Raw genomic sequence first — 20763 nt, forward strand, 5'->3', positions numbered from 1 at the left:
ATATATATATATATATATATATATATATATATATATATATATATATATATATAATATATATATATATATATATACTTTTTTTTGCCAGTAAAGCATGAAATTATTACTGAAAAAGTAAAAAGTAATTTTTCATTCATTCTAACAAGGATGTATCTCTTCCCTGATAGCCAAAACTATTATGTGCTGTTTTTTTGGCAGCTACTGCCTAAAGATTAGGACGCTTGTATTAAACTAAAAGGAATTTTGGAAAGTATTCAATATTAGCCAATAAAATTGTTTTCATTTTAATCAAGCACCTTGGTTTCCTAATAGTGAATTTCTGAGATCATGCGCTGCTTCATTTTGGTAACAAATTTTGCCTGAGCCATTTGTTGGGGATTTAACCGATGACGTTTTCAGTCATCTTTTAGCTGTTGTCGTTCTCGTAGCGTGGTGTCCACTGGTTGGAACAAGCTGATATGTTCATAGCCTGTGGGATGCACTGTGAATATCTACAGCAGCTCAGTAAAAGATAAGCACCGTCTGAGGACTTGTGGTTGAAAAGGTTTCTGTTTTATAGTGAGAATTTAAGTTTTAGCTTGTTTAGCTGCAGCGCTAAACAACTTGCTAGCAAACTAGTCGTCCCCTCAGGTTACAAAAGCAACAAAAAAAAAAAACAGAGAAGAATTGAACCGTGGTAAGGTATAAATACTCGTATAGAAACAAACAATCATGGCTAATGTGTCATTCGTTAGCTACTTCTCTGCCTTAGTGTTAGCTAGCAAGCTTGATGTTAGCATTAGTGCTGTTGCTACAGCTGTTAAATTTGGATATGAATTGTAATTGTTGCTTCAACAATAGAAACTTTCCTGAACAAACAAGAAGACTTTTCTCTTCGAATCATGGCTAATGTGTCTTTTGCTAGCTACATCTGTCTTAGTGTTAGCTACCGAGCTTGACTTTATAACTAGTGTTGTTGCTAAACTGGTTAAATCTGGATTCAAATTTTACTTATTGCTCTAACAATAGAAACGTTCAGCCCAAAAAAGCTTTATAACAAACAACGAGACTATACTCTCATAACCATCGTTAGCGTGTCGCTTGTTAACTGCCTTAGTGTTAGCTAGCAAGCTTGACTTTGGCATTAGCGCTATTGCTAAAGTAGTTAAGTTTGGGTAACAAATTTGATTGTTGCTACAAACTGTAGAAACGTTCCCAAACAAAGATCTTGTAACCGTTATTAAATCTTACTGAGTTTTAACACTTTATTAGCCTAAATATTCTCACACAGAGAACGACATAAACCTAACACTTGACTTAGCAAATGTTTCCAGTTAAATTCAATGGGTTTTGTTACCAAAACTGAATAGAATTGAACAATTACTGAAAGTCGGAATGCTATCAATGTGTAAAATGTATTAGGCTACTATCTAAAATATATTTTCTGTGAATAATTTCAGAATACAAAATGTTTAGTTCCACTTTTTAAATCAAATCTCCGTTCTATAGCTGCTTAACATTTTCCCCGTTCTGTCCTCAGGATGAATTTCACCCCTTCATCGAGGCCCTCCTGCCCCATGTCCGTGCCTTCTCCTACACCTGGTTCAACCTGCAGGCCCGCAAGCGCAAGTACTTCAAGAAGCACGAGAAGAGGATGAGCAAGGACGAGGAGCGCGCCGTGAAGGACGAGCTGCTGGGCGAGAAGCCGGAGATCAAGCAGAAGTGGGCCTCGCGCCTGCTGGCCAAGCTCCGCAAGGACATCCGGCCGGAGTTCCGCGAGGACTTCGTGCTCACCATCACGGGCAAGAAGCCCCCCTGCTGCGTGCTGTCCAACCCCGACCAGAAGGGGAAGATCCGCCGCATCGACTGCCTCCGCCAGGCCGACAAGGTGTGGCGGCTGGACCTGGTGATGGTCATCCTGTTCAAGGGCAGCCCCCTGGAGAGCACGGACGGAGAGCGGCTGGTCAAGTCGCCCCAGTGCTCCAACCATGGCCTGTGCGTCCAGCCGCACCACATCGGGGTGACGGTAAAGGAGCTGGATCTCTACCTGGCCTACTTCGTCCACACACCAGGTATGTGTTACCGATATGTTACAGAGCCGGGGCTTTTTATTTTTGTCGAGAGCACCCTTAGCAGACGCAGAGGTCAGGTTCGGATTTAGCCTCCCACTCTGGAATCTGTGCCAAATGGCCTCGATGCCAAGACAAATGCCACATCTAAATATTTAAAGGGACAGTGTGTGGACTACAGTTCCCCACACCGAAAGAAAATGTTAGCAAAAAAAAACAACAAACGTCTTCTTTGCTGAGAGTTGTTTCTTTTTGCTTTAAAGCGTTTCCGACAGTTTTGAAAGTCCGGGCTTAGAATCTGTGTTTGCTAAGAGATATGTTTGCGTTGGTACATTTGTAGAAGCATTTGTGTGCAAATTTGACTAAATCCAAACGTGCATGTTTTGCGGCGCCGTCGGTAAACAAAAGCATCTGCAAGCGGGTTTATCCCCGGCGAGCGCGCGCACGGTTCCGCGTGCGTGCACGTGAGAGGCAGTTTGTCATGTGTCTGTAATCCCTTTCCAACGGGAGAATGGTGTTTGCTTGCTTGTGTGCGCGTGTGTGTGTGTGTGTGTGTGTGTGTGTGTGTGTGGTGGTCTGGAGAGTGCAGTGACAGCTGGCCCAGTCCCAGGTAGTTTAGGAGGCAGCCAGTCTGCAGCGCCCCCGACCCCATCCCCGATCACCTCAGCCTATCGGCACTCTCTGCATAAACACACACACACACATTTGCGCACCCCTGCACCCCGTACACAAACACCCGGATGCTCCGCGCGCTACTCTCCGGATCGTACAGATCAAAGACTTCTCGTTGTTTACGCATTTTATTTTTCTAGATCCATCCGGGAAGTCGATTGAATAAACAAACCAGCATGAAATAATTTAAATGAACACAGTTAATATTTTTCAATTTATTGTTTATATTTTTTGTTTTGATTTTTTTTTAATACACACTTCAAAACTGAACTAAAATTGTAAAGCCAAACCATAAAAACATGAAATGACACACAAACAATTGAATTGGCAACTGTAAAAAAAAAAAGAAAAAAAAGAAATAAAATTACACGAGGTAACAGGATCAATTAATTATTAAAATAATTATCACATCTCAGCTGAGCTGCTTTGTTTTTCCAAATAAAGCCAGTCTGTACTAGGGGTGGGAATTTATTGCATTGTTTAATATTTATCAGGAAACATTCCTTATTGCGATAGGAATTTTGATTCTCTGTTGTCTCGATAAATTTCAACTGATGTAAAAAAAAAACAACAAACTGACAGTGTTATCGGAAATATATATTTTTTCTCAACTGTTCCACGAGAGCATTGATACAAATCAGTAAATTTGAAAATATGATTAGATGCAGTCACTGTGTGATATAAATCACTCCTGTTTCTTAAATGAAGAAGCTGAAATGAGAATATTTTTCAGGAGCAGAATCCGTGTTTCTGGACACGCAGACAGCCATACAGTTGCCTCAAACAATATTAAAAAGTCATCTTTTTATTTATTTTATTGTCATCACAAAATATTGCGATGAAATTCTAAGCCCACATCGCCCACCACTAGCCTGAACCGGCTTTCTCTGAATTTAGAAGAAAAAGTATCCAATTGTCGGTACGTTGGCTGGCAGCTCCTCCGCTGCAGTCATCGCTCCACTCTAGCGTCGCTCCAGCTGTCGAGCAGAAGGTCAGGTGTGAATCCTCAACGTCGCGGCGCTGCTTTTATGGACGCCGGGAGGTTTTCATTCCTTCCCCCCCTGTTGGCGGGGAGGTGGGGAGCTCCCCGCCAGCCCCGCGGCCTCCCTCCGACCCCAGGCTCCTTTCAGGCCGGCGCGTAACTCCGTTTGAGTTCGCGCTGCCTTTCTAAAGCGTCTCTTCCTGTTCCACAATGCACCGTGGCGAAGCGGCGCTCAGATCAGTACCGAGCGCAGCCTGGTGCCTCCTTCGAGGAAAGCCTTATTTATTTTTTTTTTCATTTAATTCCCACCCCCTCCTCTCCGTCTGTTCTGAGCCAGTATCCACTGGCTCCCAACAACACGCCAGCTCTCTTTACATTGTTACTTCTTCTGCACATAAATAAAGCGTCTCACAAATGTCTTGTTCGGGTTCGAAACTTCAATCGCGAAGCGTATTTGCGCGTACGACCGGACCTGAACACGGTACCAGAGAGCAGGGTGTAAGTCGGGACTTAGCGAGCCGCAGAGTCTCAGAGGCTCGGCGGGGTTAAACAGAGTTTAAAGAGGACGGGTAGACAGTGGCTCCACTCTGACCTTTTGGGTGGCAGTGTTACAGTTTTATTCTTAGCTCTCCTTTCCAGGGTGTCTGACTGTGTTTGGCGGAAGCTGTCAGTTACCATGGGCCCAACGATTGGACCGCAGCCGCCTCACCTGCCGCTCTGCTCCTGTCCTCGTTTCTTTTTTTTTTCCACCCGCTGAAGTCACTGTTGCCACCGATCAGAGGTCAGGAACAGATCAGGAGACACACTTCCTCTCCTGCCTCTGTCTCTGCTTTGTGCAGTTATAGATTTCAACGCCTTCCAGGAGGCTCAGGCTTGCACGAGAGTTATGTGGTATGAGAGCCTTCGCTAGAAATGCCACGATATCGTGGTAGTCTATAAAGATTTACAACAAAAACTTACACCGTGATCTAAATGGAGCTAAAAGAGAAAATAAGTACTGGGGATGCACCGATTGCAGGTTTTGAAAACCAATATTTAAAAACCATGACCTGCCGATTCCAATTTTGGCCACTATTGATTCTTTTTTTTTTTTGACTGAAAAGTTGCTACGCATAGCGACAAAGTTGATAAATTGGTAACAATCTATCTACTTGGTTTGCTCTACCACGGCAGAGCAAAAGGGAACTGTGGATGATTTTCAGACATTTGTGCATGTAGATAAAATTGGTAGATAATGTTGGTTTCTTGTGTATGAATCATTCGATCACACAAAGCGAAGATAATTTCCTCCAATTTATTGATGCAGTCCTTATAAACAGTTTCACTCTGACTATAGTGCATCTTTACCGTTCTAATTTCCATAACATAAACATCGTCTATGTTCAAGTTACACTAAAGGGCAGAATATTCTACCTTTTTCGTTTGGTTCTTTATAAACTAATCTGCCTACTGTGGTAATACAGTAGCTTTTAAACAGCATTACTTGGATGAAAGCATGTGTTTTTTCCACACCAATATGGAGGTTTCTTCCTGTTAAAGGTTTATTTGTCCCTCTTCACTGTCACTGCATGCATTCTCAGTCAACGATACAATGCCAGCGATTCTCTGCTGTTTCTAAGTTCTTGCTTCCGTGACAAAAACGCCAACGTCAAACAAACAAGATTTTACAATTGTAGTGTTTCCATTAAATAAAAAAATTTTTTAAAAAAACACAATTAAAGTCACACATGTGAACAAGGTCACAATTGGCTTGTTTCCATTTATTTAGTCAAACTGGGCAGTTATATGGTAAATGGAAACGCAGCTACAGACTCAATGCAGTCTGGTGGGTTTCCTTAAAACTTTTTAACTTACTTTGAAGAATTAGCTGAACTTATTGCACTGTTTGGTAACTAGTATTAATTGGAATGTATCTGTGATTGAATTGAAATTATTATATTTTTTTGTAAAGTACCTCGAGACGACATTTGTTGGAAATTAGTGCCATAGAAATAAACTGAACTGAACTGACGGTTTATTTTCTGCAAGCCCTTTTCAATTCGCCAAACCTCTGCGTTTGGCGAATTGAAGCCTCCTGACCAGCAGTGTGCAGCTACGGGGTTTGGGGAGACAGACCTGCACTACTCTGTGTTTTCTCCAAGACACAATGTGAAACGTTGGCGGGTTTTGAAGCCAAACTTCCTCTTAAACCTCCGTGGAACTCGTTGCAAATTAGCGTCAGGCCTGTTTTATTTCATCGAGTCTCCTAATAGTTCAGGTTTGTGGAGACGTACAGGGGATCAAGCCTGACATCATGTTGCCTTGGGTTCCCCCCCTTCGCTCCGTATTTGTCTGCACTGATAAAGCCGCACGGTTCCAGCATTAGTCATGTTTGGAGTGCGGTCCGCCTCATGCGGCTTTCATTACTTGGGATGGTGGGTGGGGGAGCTGCAAGGATGAAAAGCTGTTTCTGAGAGCCTCCGTGTTTGCTCTCGGCGCTGGAGACAGACGGGCCGCGTAGGTTGCCCGGGCCAGGTCCGAAAGCCAACCGTGCGCGCCGTCTCTCCACGCGCTCATTTACCCGTCGGGGTGTCTTTGTGCGTGGTGCCGACATTACAAATGACCAAGGGAATCTCTTTTTAAAAGAGACAAACAAAGGGAGGGGACTTGGAAGCGGACAGCGAGACCGATAGACTTAGCGCCTTCTCGCTAAGTCACGCTAATCCATCAAACGCATCTTATCGCCGTTGCCCAATATCCTGAGCTTCAAATGGAGATACCATTATCAGGTCTGTGGTTACATAATGAAAAAAAGATTTGAGGCTCCCCCCCTCCCCCCCCCCCACGAAGCTCCCCGTGTTCCCTGGTTAAAACTAGAGAAGAAGAAAACAGAAATCAGCTCTGCGGAAGGTGCCTTTTTTGTTTTTCGTCCCCCGTGATTGTGCTGTGAAGAGCAGCGCTCCACATGTCCTCTACGTAGAGGCGCATGGAGGCCTCGCTCAGCCTCTGTTGGCTCTTTCTCAGAGTCCTCAGTTTCCTTCAGTTACGTGTGTGTGAGTGTGTAAGAAAAAAAGACATGTATGGAGCTGAGATTCTGTGTGAATCGGTAAAAGGACTCGGTCGCTCCTCAGTCGGTTCCGCTGACCGTTCGTCCAGAACTATCCATCGCTCTCTGGATCCATGGGCTGATCTCGGGCTTGGGACCCGGCCAGCCTGCTTCTTATTCACTGTAATTATCCAGTTTAGTGACTAACGTTGAGGGAGAAAAGAAAAAACCCCATAAGACTAAAGCGATTGATTGAATTAGGTTGAATTTTCAAACAAAAGTCTCCGTTTCGGAAATTGAAAAATTCTTTGTAGCAGAAAGTGTTTGACGGAGGCAGATTTATTTCCTAATTTCACTGTACACTGACTTTTAATTATTTCTGCAATTAAGAGTAATAATTAATTTTTTGTCTCTGTAGCAGCTCAACTAATTTAGCTTTTTAAACTAATCTGAAAGTATGAAACAAACGTATCTATTTAAGACGATTGCAGCTCAAAAGAGCAAATAAATGTGAATCAAAAATTTTCCTTCCCTCTTAAATTAGCAAGCCTGTCATTTTCTCTATCTATTCCCCTCTTCGTATTATTATTATCTTTTTTTTTTTACTGTTTTAACACTGTTAAATCTCTCTGCAGCCGCTCCTCTCCTCCCTCTGTACAGGCGCCAGGCCTGAAATCTGTCTGTCCGCTAAAAACATACGTACAGGAGGGGCGGCTTGGCTCTCCGAGCCGCCTGAGCCGAGGGGCAGAGAGCAGCAGGAGCGGAGAGGTGAGGTGAGCCGACGAGCCGAGAAGGAGGGAAGAGGAACGGATTTAAAGAAAAAAATTCTGTATTTATTAAAAAAAAAAAACTAAAAAAAATTCTGGGCGGTTTCCAGCGAGATCCCGACCGGCTTCGTTCCCGCGGTCTGGCGACGTGAACCCACGCAGCTGGCACACCGGAACCAGCCGTCGCCTTTATGTAGGCTTTCAAAAAACAACAAAAAAACCCAACATCTGCATTTAAAGCAGATAATTAGACACAAATAAAAATCCTCTTTGATAAAAAGAACCAAAGTGAAACCTCTAATAAATGAGTCTGTCGTTTTCGGCTTCGCTTGATTTCGGTTCGCGTTCGGCCATCTTGAACGCTGTTGGGACGATGCTGAGCGCTGATATAAAGTAAAAAAGAAAAGCGTAGAATAAAGATAATGCAAAATGCCATGCAGGAAACAAAGACGGAGGGAGGGCACACATTCAGGCTAGCGGGGCTGCTTGGCAGCGCTTGGCACCCGGAGCTGCGGCTCTGTTTAGAAGGTGCCAGCTTTTCAAACCGACACACAGACCCTGCCAACTTCTCCTCTTCTCCTCCTTTTCTCCCTCACTCATTTTCACATTTTCTTCCCCTCAACATCCTTGTTTTTCCTTAGCGCTGCACGCGTCCTCTCGCGCTCCTGCGGGTGCCGCGGACCCCCTTCGGCGTCTCTTATATCCAGAACATGCACAGATATTTTCTTTCATATATATATTCACCCAGACTGAATAAAAACGACTATCACGTTACCGTGATCCCTTTTCTTTTCCTTCCAAAGTCTTTTCCCAGCAAATCTTTAGCGGAGCGAATACTGTTACTCGCTGTGATGGTGGATCCAGGTCCAAAAAAACAAAATGGAGGATAAAGCACGGCTCCTCTCCAATCAGAGCAAAGAACGCTTCCACATGTGGATAAGAAACGTTCAACACAGCTAAGCGGGGTTCGGATTCGTTTCTCCCTGTTTTTTGGTTGTTTTTTTTTACCTTGTTTTGACTTCAGCCAAACGGTTTCGGGAAACACTCGGTTTAATTCCGGGGGAATGCGAAGTGGACAAGGCGAGGACGCGCGGCGCTGTGAGTGACGGGAGAACGCGCTAAACGCTGGGCGTGGGGGTGGATGGAATTACCCAATAATGATCAGAAAATTAGAGCCATTATTAAGGGAGAGTAAACAGGCCTCTCTAAGTGTGAAAGGCCTCTATTCAGCCAGGACCTGGAGCAGGACTCCTTTTTTCCTTTCACGGATCCACCCACGGCCTCGAGAGCCCCGCCTTTTGTTCCCTGGAATAACAGCGTGAATATATGGGGGGCTGCCGAAGTGGGGGTCCCGCTTCTTCCCCCGTGTCATGAGCGCAGTATGAAATATGGCCCCTAACTGCACTTCACTAGCGTGACTCCCTACTTATTTCACCTGCAAACCAAGCTGGCTTTTTTTTCCCCCCCTCCTCACTTTCATTCACTCTAACTCGCCTAATTAGCTGTTTGATGTGCTTACATGAGATGCCGTTGCTCAGCTCGGAAACGCTGGCAGCGGGTTTTAAAGTGTTTCTGCGAGAGCACCTGGGCATCCGTCTTTTTAAAAAAAAAATTTTCTTCTACTTCTTCCATTATCGGCACTTAAAGCGCTCCTTTTCTTCTCCGCATCCGGAGAGTCGGCAGTCGGGGTGTTAGTGGGGGGACGGGGGGGTGCAAACTAGGTGCTAACGCGATGGCGCCGGCTTCCGTGCTCGTCGGCGCAAACATCCTACTTAGCGGCAAACAAAAAAAGAAAACAAATAAAGTTGTCTCTGAGCAACTGAAACGGCAAAGAAACGAAGAGGGATTTACACTTCACAAGCCGGTCGAGGGAATAAAGAGGCTGCGTTTTTCTTTTTCTTCCTTCCTTTTTTCCCCCTTCATCACATCCCACCCAAGCACTGACCTCCTTTTGGGACACAGCACCAATCTCTACAGTTTTTGTTTGTGGCTTTCATTTATTTTCATGACTGGTTTGACATTCTTTCCTAACATGTCATCACTAACTTGGTTTAGCAGGTGTCCCATCCTCTTTCTGGGTTGGACAGAAGCCCAGGATTATTTTGTAGCCTATCTGCACTTTAAACTTCTCTACAAGTTCCTCCCTAACTTGTCTACTTGGTTCCTTTGTGTTCACAAAGCGGTTTATTCTCTAACACACCTCAGAGTCGTTCACAGAAATTCACTAATAAGGTGACATTTTTTATTCAGGGGTGTCGGCAGGGCCGGATTCAGAAAGATAAGGGTTCCTGGGCTAGAGCCATGTCTGCTGCTCTCTCCAAAAAAGAAAAAAGGCTTTTATTTATGCAAAGTATAGTACATTAATAGTTAGACCTGTAACTCGGCATGTTTAAGATGTGCCATGTGAGATGGCTCCATGTTGGTCTTGTGAAGATACACCAGAAGTTCACTATTTTTAAATAGTTGTGTATTCTTTACACTAACAGAAATGTGACAGTAGTAAAATACTATACTTCATATGAGGTTTATATAAGGTTCAATGTTTGTAAAACATGCATTCATTACAAAAACTCTCTAAATCTTTGGATGCCCCTTTTCCCCCCAAAACTCTGTACCCTGGGCTACTGCCCCTGTTGGCCCTTTCTAAACATTATGTCAGTGGAAAGAGACGGATGTCTTGTACGCTTCGGGTAAAAAATGACGTTCAAAGCTGACAGAGACTGACAATGCAGAAGTCTAACTGTAAAATTACAAAAACACAAAATCTTACCAAGCATCTTAATCTGGTTTTTAATCTGAAATAAGACAAACTAGTTTACGAGGAGCTTTTCTGAAAGATAATGCAGCTCGTTTTGAGTCAATGACTGCTAAAAATTTCTGTTCCACTGACAGATCATAGGAAAAATCTGCAAGTGGACCTAGTCATTTTAATCTGTATTCAAGAATTATTGACTTAAAACAAGCTTCTAAATCTCGCAGAAAAGTTCCTTTTAAGTTAGTCTTATCTTATTTCACATGTACAAAGAGATTTTCACTAGAAACTAGTCAAAAGACTTTAATATTTTGTGTTTTTCCCAGTGCAGTTTTGACCTCTCCTTGTGTCCTATAAGGACATTCACCAGGACAGGTTAGTGTCCGCTTGGGAAAAACAACACACACCAAATCCCCTCTTCTTTTTCCCCACCCTGCCTGATTTTTTTCCCCCTTCATCCCCATTTCACTTGGACGGTTCTCATTCTCGCCGGCCGTCTGTTTTTAAATCCTTCTGCCAGTTTCATTTGTATTCTCTTTCGCAGCTTCAGGGCACGAATTTCGTAAGATGGTGGGGAAAATTCCCGCTCTTTTTTCACCCTTTTTCCCGATGAGTAAGAAACAAGGAGGAGGTTAGACAAAAAAGAAAAATAGTTTTTGAAATGACATGGTTTGGATTTTTCCTTACTTATCAGAAGGTTAAGGATGAAATGTTAACACTTGGATGAAGTTCTTTCTTTATGTACATTCAGAAGGTGCAAGTGAATGGCGTTTCCATGGCCACACTGCTTCCCCTCCTCCCCTTCTCGGTGCACCTTTCCTGGGATCCGTCCAAGGAGTGTCAGCCACTGGCCTGCTTGGCACAGTCGGCGGCCTTGCAGTGCTGGGCTGTTTCCGTGGCCACCGTGTGGCTCTGCCAGAGGAATCCACTCAGATCATTTTCACTCTATAGAGGGCATCCCCCGCATGCGAACGGATAACCCGACGCCTATACAGTCGAGTTAGACAGAGGCTGCAAAAGCAACAGTCATCACACGCGATAAAGACGCTTTTCTTTATCCTTGGAGAGAAAGGGCAGATACAATGATACTCTGATGCTATGGTATTTCTGAACAACTTAAACACTTGTCATTGGACGTTTATCAAGTGAGAAGCGTAAAAATGTCACGGTAATTTTAGCACCAAAATGTTATTCGCACATTCCAGTGTGCTCGGCGTGGCCCAGCAGGTTTTTTTTTATTCCTCTAAGATGCTAGAAGTGGCTTCTGACATGGCGGCTCGGATAGAGTTTCCCTTCAGCAAGTCGAAAATACAGAGCTGCTTTAACCTTACGTTGGCTTAACCCCCTTCCACCTCCACGTTGGGATGTCCAGCTGGTATATGTCGAAATAATATCTGCGAATTGAACCTTTTTCTTTGTTTGGGTTCGTAAAAAATGTTACTATGCCGTAAACTACCGAAGTCGTAACTTTTCCCTTTCCTATTGTCAGTTTTGCCTCAATGTCGCGCTTCGTTAATCGTAAACCTAAAGTGGTTTGCATGTAGAGGGAGGATTTGGGCGCTCTCGAAATGCATAAATCAGGATTTTACACCAATTTGGGAAATATTTCCTGCGTAATGTGTGGTGATAAATTTTTACAGGAAAACATGCGTGCCTTTCCTCTGCCGGAGGGTCAATTACAGACAAATAAAAATGCTGTCTTTTATTAAGACAGATCTTTGTGGTCAGTTACTCTGTCCAGCTTTTATGTATACATACATATCTAAATATCTATATTTATAAATACATATAAACTCCAAGTGTATGAAAATACTCTCCATTTAACCACATTTCATGCAGTTCGACATAGCTGCAAAACTATTTACACCTCTCTGACTTTTAAGTATTTTCTCACATTAAAAAGTGCAAATCTCAATGTATTTTGGGGATTGTTTGTGTTACGCCAACTCAAAGCGAAACGTTATTTTGAAATGGGAGGAAAATGTTACATGGTTTTCAACATTTTTGCAAATAAAAATAAAAACCAGTGTAGCTCAGTTATACATGGTGAATTGGCTTAAAATAATCTAAAGCTCATCATTTCTGCCAACTTTGAAGGTCAATGTATGTTGCGGCATATTTTTTAATCCCTTGAGCACACATTGATTGCCTCAAAACAGATTTGTGGATTTTCGCCTACTGCAGTTATCCAGTTATGCCATTAGGTGGCAAAGCCTACTGCAAGAGACAAGGAAAGCCATAAGAAGTTCATTATGCAAATCTCCTTACAACTTCAAAATGTTAACTTAGGATTCCTTCGTTGTGTCTCCATTAAACAAGATTTCTCACCAGAACTTCTCAATGGCAGAAGAAACCATGAGACAACATCTTTTTGCCATTTATTATGGGTCATATTTAGATATATTTTGAAGTCAAAATTGCATCCCTCCTTATTCATTTTGAAAGTTTTATCCCACCAGAAACAAAAGAAAAACTACCAAGGCCTTTATTTTTACTCAGTCGCGTCGACGCCACAATCCTGAGTAGTGTCTGTTTGAAAAGGTTTGCTTGGATTGTCGGCCGGCAACTAAACGCTAAATGTATTGTACTCCAGAAACAATAATTAAGTTTTTTTTGATGCGTCGATGTGCGTCGCAGTTTACTAAAACATAACCTTTTATGGGCAGTTACAGTGACTGCATAGATTTTAAGTGTAAAATAAAAAAATAAGTGTATCGCTGCAGTGGGAGGAGCTCCGACTCGGGGTATGGCCTTATGTGTGACTCCACACACATAAGGCCACATAAGGCAAATGTGTGTTTTTGGAGCACAGCAGAAGTGCTCCAAAAACAAAAGTTTCTGGAAATAAGTTTCTGAGTTTCAACATCAGAACATGCCTTTGAGCTGAGGTTCGTGTTCCAACAAGATAACGTTATCCCAAACTACAACTGAATGATTTAGATTACAGTATTAGAATGTCCCAGTCAAAGTCAAGAGCAAAATCCCATTCATTCTGGCTGAATGGCAAACTATTTAAGAAAAGCTCAGTACCCACTGTATTGTCATAGTCTTAACGCCATTGGTGGGAAGCACATTTTCGTGTAGCCTGATTTTCACGTTTAAAAGATTAAGCTCAGATCCCCAGAGGCTCCGTAGCTCATAGAGGTGAAGTGTGTGAGGAACCCTTTCAAGTGTTTGCATATGCTCTCAAACGGAGTGCGTGCGGATCCTCAGTTGTGCAAGTAAAACCTGGGGTGAGTGACAACAAACGGGAACGTTAGAGAGCCCTCAACGGACGGGCCGAGCACCTGAGACCCCCCCCTTCGCACCTGATGCCAAACACATAAAAAGGGGAAAGGATCCGCGGAATCACGTACACAACAATGTGACCCAGCTGGAGACTGGGCTCGAGACGGACTGGGAGGGTTTGGAAACAAACCAGACTCAACTGGGCCCGCGCTCACTGGTCTTTGACTGGGTGCAATCTGTCACCGCAGCGCTGGAAAGTCTTAAAGCCACACAATCTCCTGATAAATTCACCCAGAGGGAAGCAATCTGCAAATGACTCCAAGGTGCAGAGTATTAAAAATTCTGCTTATTAGTCAGGATTTGAACATCTCTTATATCACGGGGGCTGATCCGCTCTGTTATTGTCCCCTTTGTGCGGTTGCGTTTGATTGGTGTATTATTAGGCTGAGACCACCCGGTTTCTGAGCCCCCACTTGAGTTTCCATTCTTCTGCTGCTTGGCTAAAATGTCGGGCGTTCCTCCAGAAAGCCAAACATACAGGAGAGCACGCATTAAGGGCGAACGCAAAGAGAGCAATGGTGCAGTCGCTGCCATCACCGCTGGGTATTCAGCAGAATGGCGATTCGGTTTATTTTCAAGAGCTGATGATCTGGAGATGACTTTTAAAGCAGAGGGCAAACAATTTAAGAGCAGTAAATCTGAAAAGAGGAGTGGGTGGATGCGGAGGGATCTTGCTTCTCGGTCTTCAGACAACAGTGAATAAGAGCAATCTGGCCTTGATTCTGCGGTTAGATTTCTATCTGCGGTTTTGGCCCTGGGAGCATCTCTGCTCCATTTTTTTCCCCCTCCCTGTCTGCTCTTTTATTGTTGTTTCTGCTCCTTTCATTTGGGTTTACATTCCCCTCAGGCCGGGCCGTAAAACAGACCTTAACAAGATACGGCTCACACCAAATGGCATCGCAAGGAGTTCTGTTCACACCACTGAGACAAACACGAACACAAGTGTGGTTACTGTAAGGTCTGTTCAAGCTTTGCTCTGTCACATGAACTAAAGGGATTGGGGTTTGTTTGTTTCTTTTGGCATAGACACAAGTGACACATCATCAAAAGCTTTTCCACTTTGAAGATGAGATTATGTTTTAAACATTAAGCTAAACATGTCTCCAGTAGGGACTATGATACAACTTTATTGCCTCTAGGCTTGGGAGAGAATTGCCTTTGCTGCCATACACCTTGAACTTTTTCATATTTAACTCTAGAGGTCAGAAGTTTAGACGGTAGATTGTAATAACACAATAACTATTAGTCATGCACTCTAAAATTGTCTAGAAGAGGCTATGATGAAAAGAAAGAGAAGAAGAAACAAGGAAAGAAAGGAAGATTACACCAAAATGAACCTTTTTGAATCGTAAGCTAACAATGCACATAAATTGGAATACACCGTCCCTACAGTGAATTATGGTGGTGGATTTTCACAAATGGAAGAAAGACCAAAATAAAGTTACGATTAGCATTAACCCAGCCACAACCTTCACTCTGAGATTTCCAAAAGGCTGCCAACATTTCCAAATGTAGCATGATGCATAAGGGAGAGAGGTTAAAAGTTCAAATGCCCCTTTTACTATTTTTATGAAACATCCTCAAGGTATAGATGGGACGAACTGACTTCTAGTGGCAGAAAATGTCATGCGGGAAATGATGTAAAACTTTCAAAAGTAGAAACCGAATTTCTGTTGTATCATCCAGAACGTGGATGTAATTCCATAGAAATATATTTTCCAAGTAAAAAACGTCCTGCAACTTTTTTTCTTTTCTTCTTTCTTCTTTTTCTGACTTCATTTTTAAAAACATCACTTACACGCAAAATAGCCAAGTCTTCTTCTAATAGTAAGCGCAAACGATGAGCATTGTCCTTTCACTTGTCAATCGGATTTGATTTCTGAGTCACTCAAGACTTTTGCCACGTATAAGCAAACCAATTCTGGTCGCCAGACAGTTTTTCTATGCATCTTTCCCTTGCATACTGGGCAGTTGTATAATACAACCACCCTCTCTTATATAAACACAAAGATTTAGACCCTTTCATGCTCGTTAAGTGCAAGTAAAGCCAAGTAATCTGCCTACACAGTGTCCTCTGTGTGGTGGTGCTTTTTGACTGACTCTTGCTCTACCAACTGCCTGATTATCAATTCACTTGTAGTGAAAATACTTATTGGTGTCCATCATAAAGGGGAATACAGCCTTCTTTCTCTACAGCGATACCCCGGAAGTTATTTTGGGGGGCTCTTCAGGCTTTCCCAGGCCACACGAGAATGCAAGTTCTTCGTTTTCCTCATCGTTTCCTTCTTACCTGAACCACCTTAACTGGCTCCTCTCGATGCCAAGCGCAGTTGAGCTCCTCAATCATGTCTTTGACTGAGTCCACCGGGCAATGGATGAAGCTCAGCCACTTGAATCTGAGATTTCACTTCTCCCTTCAATCTCTTTACCCATTAAATCAAGAGCTTCTTTTTGACTCAACTCTTTTGTCACATGCTCCCAATCAGTCTATTTGTCTTCTGCTGTAGCCTTCCATCAATCCTGAACTGGATACCTGGATACAAGATACTTGAACTTCTTCACTCTAGGTAGAGACTGACCTGGAGAGTCTACCTTTATATGGTTGAGAACGGTGGCCTCAGACGTATGGGAAGTGATGGCCACTCATTGAAGCTACTTCACATTCAGTTGTGAAACACAGCAGAACCACATCGTCTGCATAAAACAAAGATGCAACCTTAAATTTCCAAAGCCAGACGATCACCTCTTCACGACAATGCCGTGGAGATTCAATACATGATCTTTACAGAAGCAGTACTGGTGACAAGATTCAGAAGAATAATCCTGGTTTTGTGGCAAGATTGTGGACACGGCTCTTGCTTCAGGGATTCAAGGCCGAATCAACTCTTAAAAGTCTCTCCTCCAACAATCACCACAAAATACCATAAGGCACACGAAACATATGGGATTGGGCAACTCCCTCATCAGTTCTAGGAGAGAAAATATCTGATCCGCTGTTTAACAGCCTTTACTAAAACCACACCGCTCTTCCTGAATCTGTGGTCTGACAGTCGTTCAGAGTTTCCTTTCCAACACCTAGAGCAACCACTCGAACTGGGGTTTGTCAATAATTTCATTGCCCGATCCCCTTTCCTAACAATTTGGACCACTGCTGCAATCTTCCAAATAATTTTGGACAATGGACTCTTTGTAGACTTTTACAAATAGGAACTAGTGTTCCACAGGTATTGTTTAGCCCTACAGTGAAAATAAATGGTGGTGAGTTTTAGTGTATTTGGGTTTGTACTTCAAAAAAGCTAAATTACGATTTCTGTACATCATCATCTGCCCGTCACGTAGGTTACCGTCACTGTTAACTGATGTTGATTTTTAGGGCTGCAACAGAATGCTGACGTACTTATTTTCGCTGTACCATGCCGGCACCATCATCCCTCTCTAAAGACGGATTTGAAACGTTACCCAAAACAGAACTGTGGTTCCCCTTAGCTTCTAGCCTCCATCCCATCTCTGTTTCATCGCTCCTTAGATGTGTGATGAGGAAATTCCAACATATTCTGTATCCTAATGAAAAACAAACAGAGCCAAATTACACACATTCTTCCCCATTAGTGATTCGGCTCAGTTTTTCTCTCTCTTTCCATCTACATGTGCTCTCAGCAGACTACCCTGGGTAGAGCTCAGAAATAAAATAGCTCCAAGCACAGAACTCATTTTGTGGTCAGCCCCCTTTTTTTCCCCTCATGTGTGTGAAAAAGAACCAGGCTTTCTCTCCCAGGCTCCGGACGTAACATGGTTCCACTCTTTTGGTCCAGGTTTGGCTTGGTTAACACTCCTTACATTGTGTAACACACGGAGGGGAAATTTACAGTGGATATAAAAAGTCTTGACACTCGTCTTAAAAATATCAGGCTTGACAATGTCAAGATAAATATATATTTTTTAAATGACAAACATTCAAATCTGTCATAGGTAAAATTATGAGAAATTACAAGGGATCAAAATGATCTTTTGTACAAAGGTATCAGTCAGAGGAAGGCTTTTAAAATCCCATCTGTGGTAATAGCAGTCATTAATTGGAGAAAATCAGTGGTGGGCAGTGCTAGCTAAAAAAGTTAGTTGTGTTAACCCTAAAGCACTACTAACTAATCATAAGCATTAGGTCCACTAACTCTAAACTGCAACACCAACACTGTATTTAGCAGAAGCTAAGGCTAAAGTGCTAACAAATTTTATCTGCCTTTGAAAGACTACAACTCTGAAGCAACAATTTAATTTTGACAATATACATGTTATATAATGCCCTTGTGCATTGTAGTTATGTCTGGAACTTGTTCTCTATTGTCTGTGTTTGATTTTGTTCCTTTATGTTTCTTCTTTGAAATCAAGTTTAAAAAGTTTTAAAGTTTGAAATTGCTGAGACAATTGAATCATGGGATGCACATCATTTTCCCCATGATTCTATTTGGAAAGTGTGATATTCTAGAACACTTTAAAAAAAAATTATAATGAAAAAGGTTGATTAAAAAAAATCTCCTAATTCAGTACCAGAGCCTACTACGTATCTCAGTAGTTAACAGAATACAGAAGTAATGGCGTCACTAAAAAGTCTTCACTAAAAAAAGAGAAAATTAGATAATTTCTCTTGAGATAACATTAACGCTCACAGGTGCTTCTAGCTAAGCATTCATCAAGTGTGGGGTTATTAGGAAGTGATTCTTGAACACTGCTCATGCATTTTACTCATGAGTCAAGTGGAATTCCACAGCAATGAGAAACATTTCTAAAGAGGCCTTTTACTGCATCCCCATCGGTTTCATTTAGCCTGCTTTTTATTTAGAAGATTAACCTGTTACTAACGTTAAGAGGAAAGCATTACAGCGTAAATAGGGCCAGTGGCTGTGCTAAAACCAGCTGTTAAGAAAGGCTAAAATTAGATTGAAGTTAGTAACAACTCTGAAATGCATTATTTTTGATTAAGCTAAACAACTCGTCAGCTAGCTAACTCAATAATCTGTAAATGTCTGTTTAAGTAGATATTGAGTATTAAATATTAATCACAGATTTTTTTATTTGTGTTACATAATTCAGAAACTGCATCACATATATTCACACAGTAAAGGGCTGGACATGCATTGCTTCTTTTGCACTTGCCTCATCCATGCTAATTTTAACTCAATGGCAGATTAAGCGGCCGTTCTGGATGTAGAACAAAGTTTAAATTATAAGTGTATAAAAATCTGGCGGTCAGATTTTAATATAATTTTGTAGAAACAATATGTATTTAATGAACTCATTAATTTAACAAATTAAAAAAGATGAAATGAATTAAAAGCTCTGCAAAATTTCAAAGCCTTTTGCTAGCTTGTGCTTGGCGTGTTGTTTTTCTTCTTTTTGTGTGAGCTGACTCCCTTCTCTCCTCTTCATTAGCGCCACCCTTTGAGAGGAAGTGTTATTGCTGCTATTTGCATAAACTCACAAAAATGAATGAAGACGTCCACAGACTACCACCCCTGTGGACGCCTGTAGTGAGTCCTATTAGGTTCAAATGGGTGGGAACTTAACAGCTTCCAGCTTCTAACAGGCTATTCTAGCATTTAGCTTTTCTAACCTTTTACTTAACTTTCAGTAATTTTTGCATCATCCCTCAAGAAAAGCATCTATATAGCGTGATGCTATATAGATAGAACAGACAACATTTTTACATTACAGAAAGACTATTTGTCAAGTTGTCTTGTAAAAAACACAAACAAAAAAAAGCAAAAACGCTAGCTTATGTGAGCTAGCTAGCTGGCCCGAATGCTAGCTTACATTGTTAGACCAAAGATATAAACGTAGCTAGGAATTAGGGAACAAAATGGAGCGTTTGGCAAAAATGAAACCTATATAAAGGTATATTTAGATATACACATATATACAAAGACTACTAGCAGTGAATATATCCAATTTTAAGTGACCTGTGTCAAAAGCCCATCACTTAATGGTCATCTGCTAATAGCTATCCTAGTAATTTATGCCGTATTTATACAAATGCTTTGTGGGATACAGTATATGATGTACCAAGCAAGTGCGCATGCTGTGATAGCTATTACTCGGTTAACCAAGAAAAGGGCACCCACACTCACACACGCACGCACACGCCCCCACAGGCACACATGCACAGTGCACAGCCTGTCATCACAGACGCCTTGATGTGGTCACTGGGTGGCACTGAGGCCTCCTATTATTGTTGTTTTATGACAACTTTCACTCTCTCCCCCTTTGGTTTTCCCTCCCTCCGCTGGTCTTGTTTAGCCCGCCTTTCTGCCTCTATCCCTCCGTTTTTCATCTCCAAAACCCACATGTATTCCTCTGGCTGTTGCAATGGGATGCCTGTTTGTTTTAGGAGCGTAAACCGTTTTGGCACACGTCCACCAGGGCCAAAGGGTGGCGATGGGAATATTTGCAGTCGAGGCGGCGGGGACGGCGGACGCTTCGGCCCCCTAACTGCAAAGTTTTGAATTTCACTGTTTCAAAACTTTGCAGTTTGTAGTCAGTTTTCCCAACATTATTTATTTATTTCTTTTGAATGAAGGTTTTGGTTTTTCCTGTCACATAGTCTTTGCATACGTATTCTAAAAGCCTATCTCTGGGTTAATTTGTCATTTACTAACATGTCTTCATTTTTACCTCTAAACCCCTCTTCCCTCCATCTGCCACTTTCCTGTTTTACTTTCATAATTGACAATCTCCTGATTTGTTTAACCGTCGGTTGTACCGTAATTTATTATTCTACTGACTCAGGTTGAGTAAGCTAAAGTGATTAAACATCCAGCATGTCTTGTCAGGCAGGAGGCTGCTTTATGGGGCCCGCTCCTGTCACAGAGACATCTCTGTTAGAGTGAAATTGAAACATTTACGTTTGCGAATGTTTAGGAAATCAACGCTGTGTTTACATGAGAAACTGATTCGAGGTGACAGAGTCCCATAATTCCGCAGAAAAAAATTTAAATACTTTCCACACTGACTGAATCAAGATTGTGGGTGGGTGTGTGTGTGTGTGTGTGTGTGTGGGTGTGTGTGTGTGTGTGTGTGTGTGTGTGTGTGTGTGTGTGTGTGTATATCCACTCTGCCACACTTGCACACAAAGCAAACACACATACAGTCAGAGCGTCTTGCCTGTCTGCACCTTAATTAACGAGGTCTTTAGGGGTTTAGGGCCTGCAGCGGTGTTGGGTAAATGAGTGAAGCGA

General features: G+C 42.3%; 1 protein-coding gene across 16 annotated transcripts in view; it reads left to right on the forward strand.

Annotated features, from left to right (window-relative positions):
• nfix (nuclear factor I X) overlaps window positions 1–20763 on the forward strand; it is a 210039-nt gene that overhangs the window by 67044 nt on the left and 122232 nt on the right. For all 16 annotated transcript variants that reach the window (XM_023348391.1, XM_023348393.1, XM_023348396.1 and 13 more), the window contains one exon: window positions 1520–2051. In XM_023348391.1, coding sequence (XP_023204159.1) covers window positions 1520–2051 — 532 coding nt within the window. The remainder of the gene's footprint in view (window positions 1–1519; window positions 2052–20763) is intronic.

The sequence above is a fragment of the Xiphophorus maculatus genome, chromosome 16 (assembly GCF_002775205.1).
Source record: "Xiphophorus maculatus strain JP 163 A chromosome 16, X_maculatus-5.0-male, whole genome shotgun sequence".
Classification (NCBI taxonomy): Eukaryota; Metazoa; Chordata; class Actinopteri; order Cyprinodontiformes; family Poeciliidae; genus Xiphophorus; species Xiphophorus maculatus.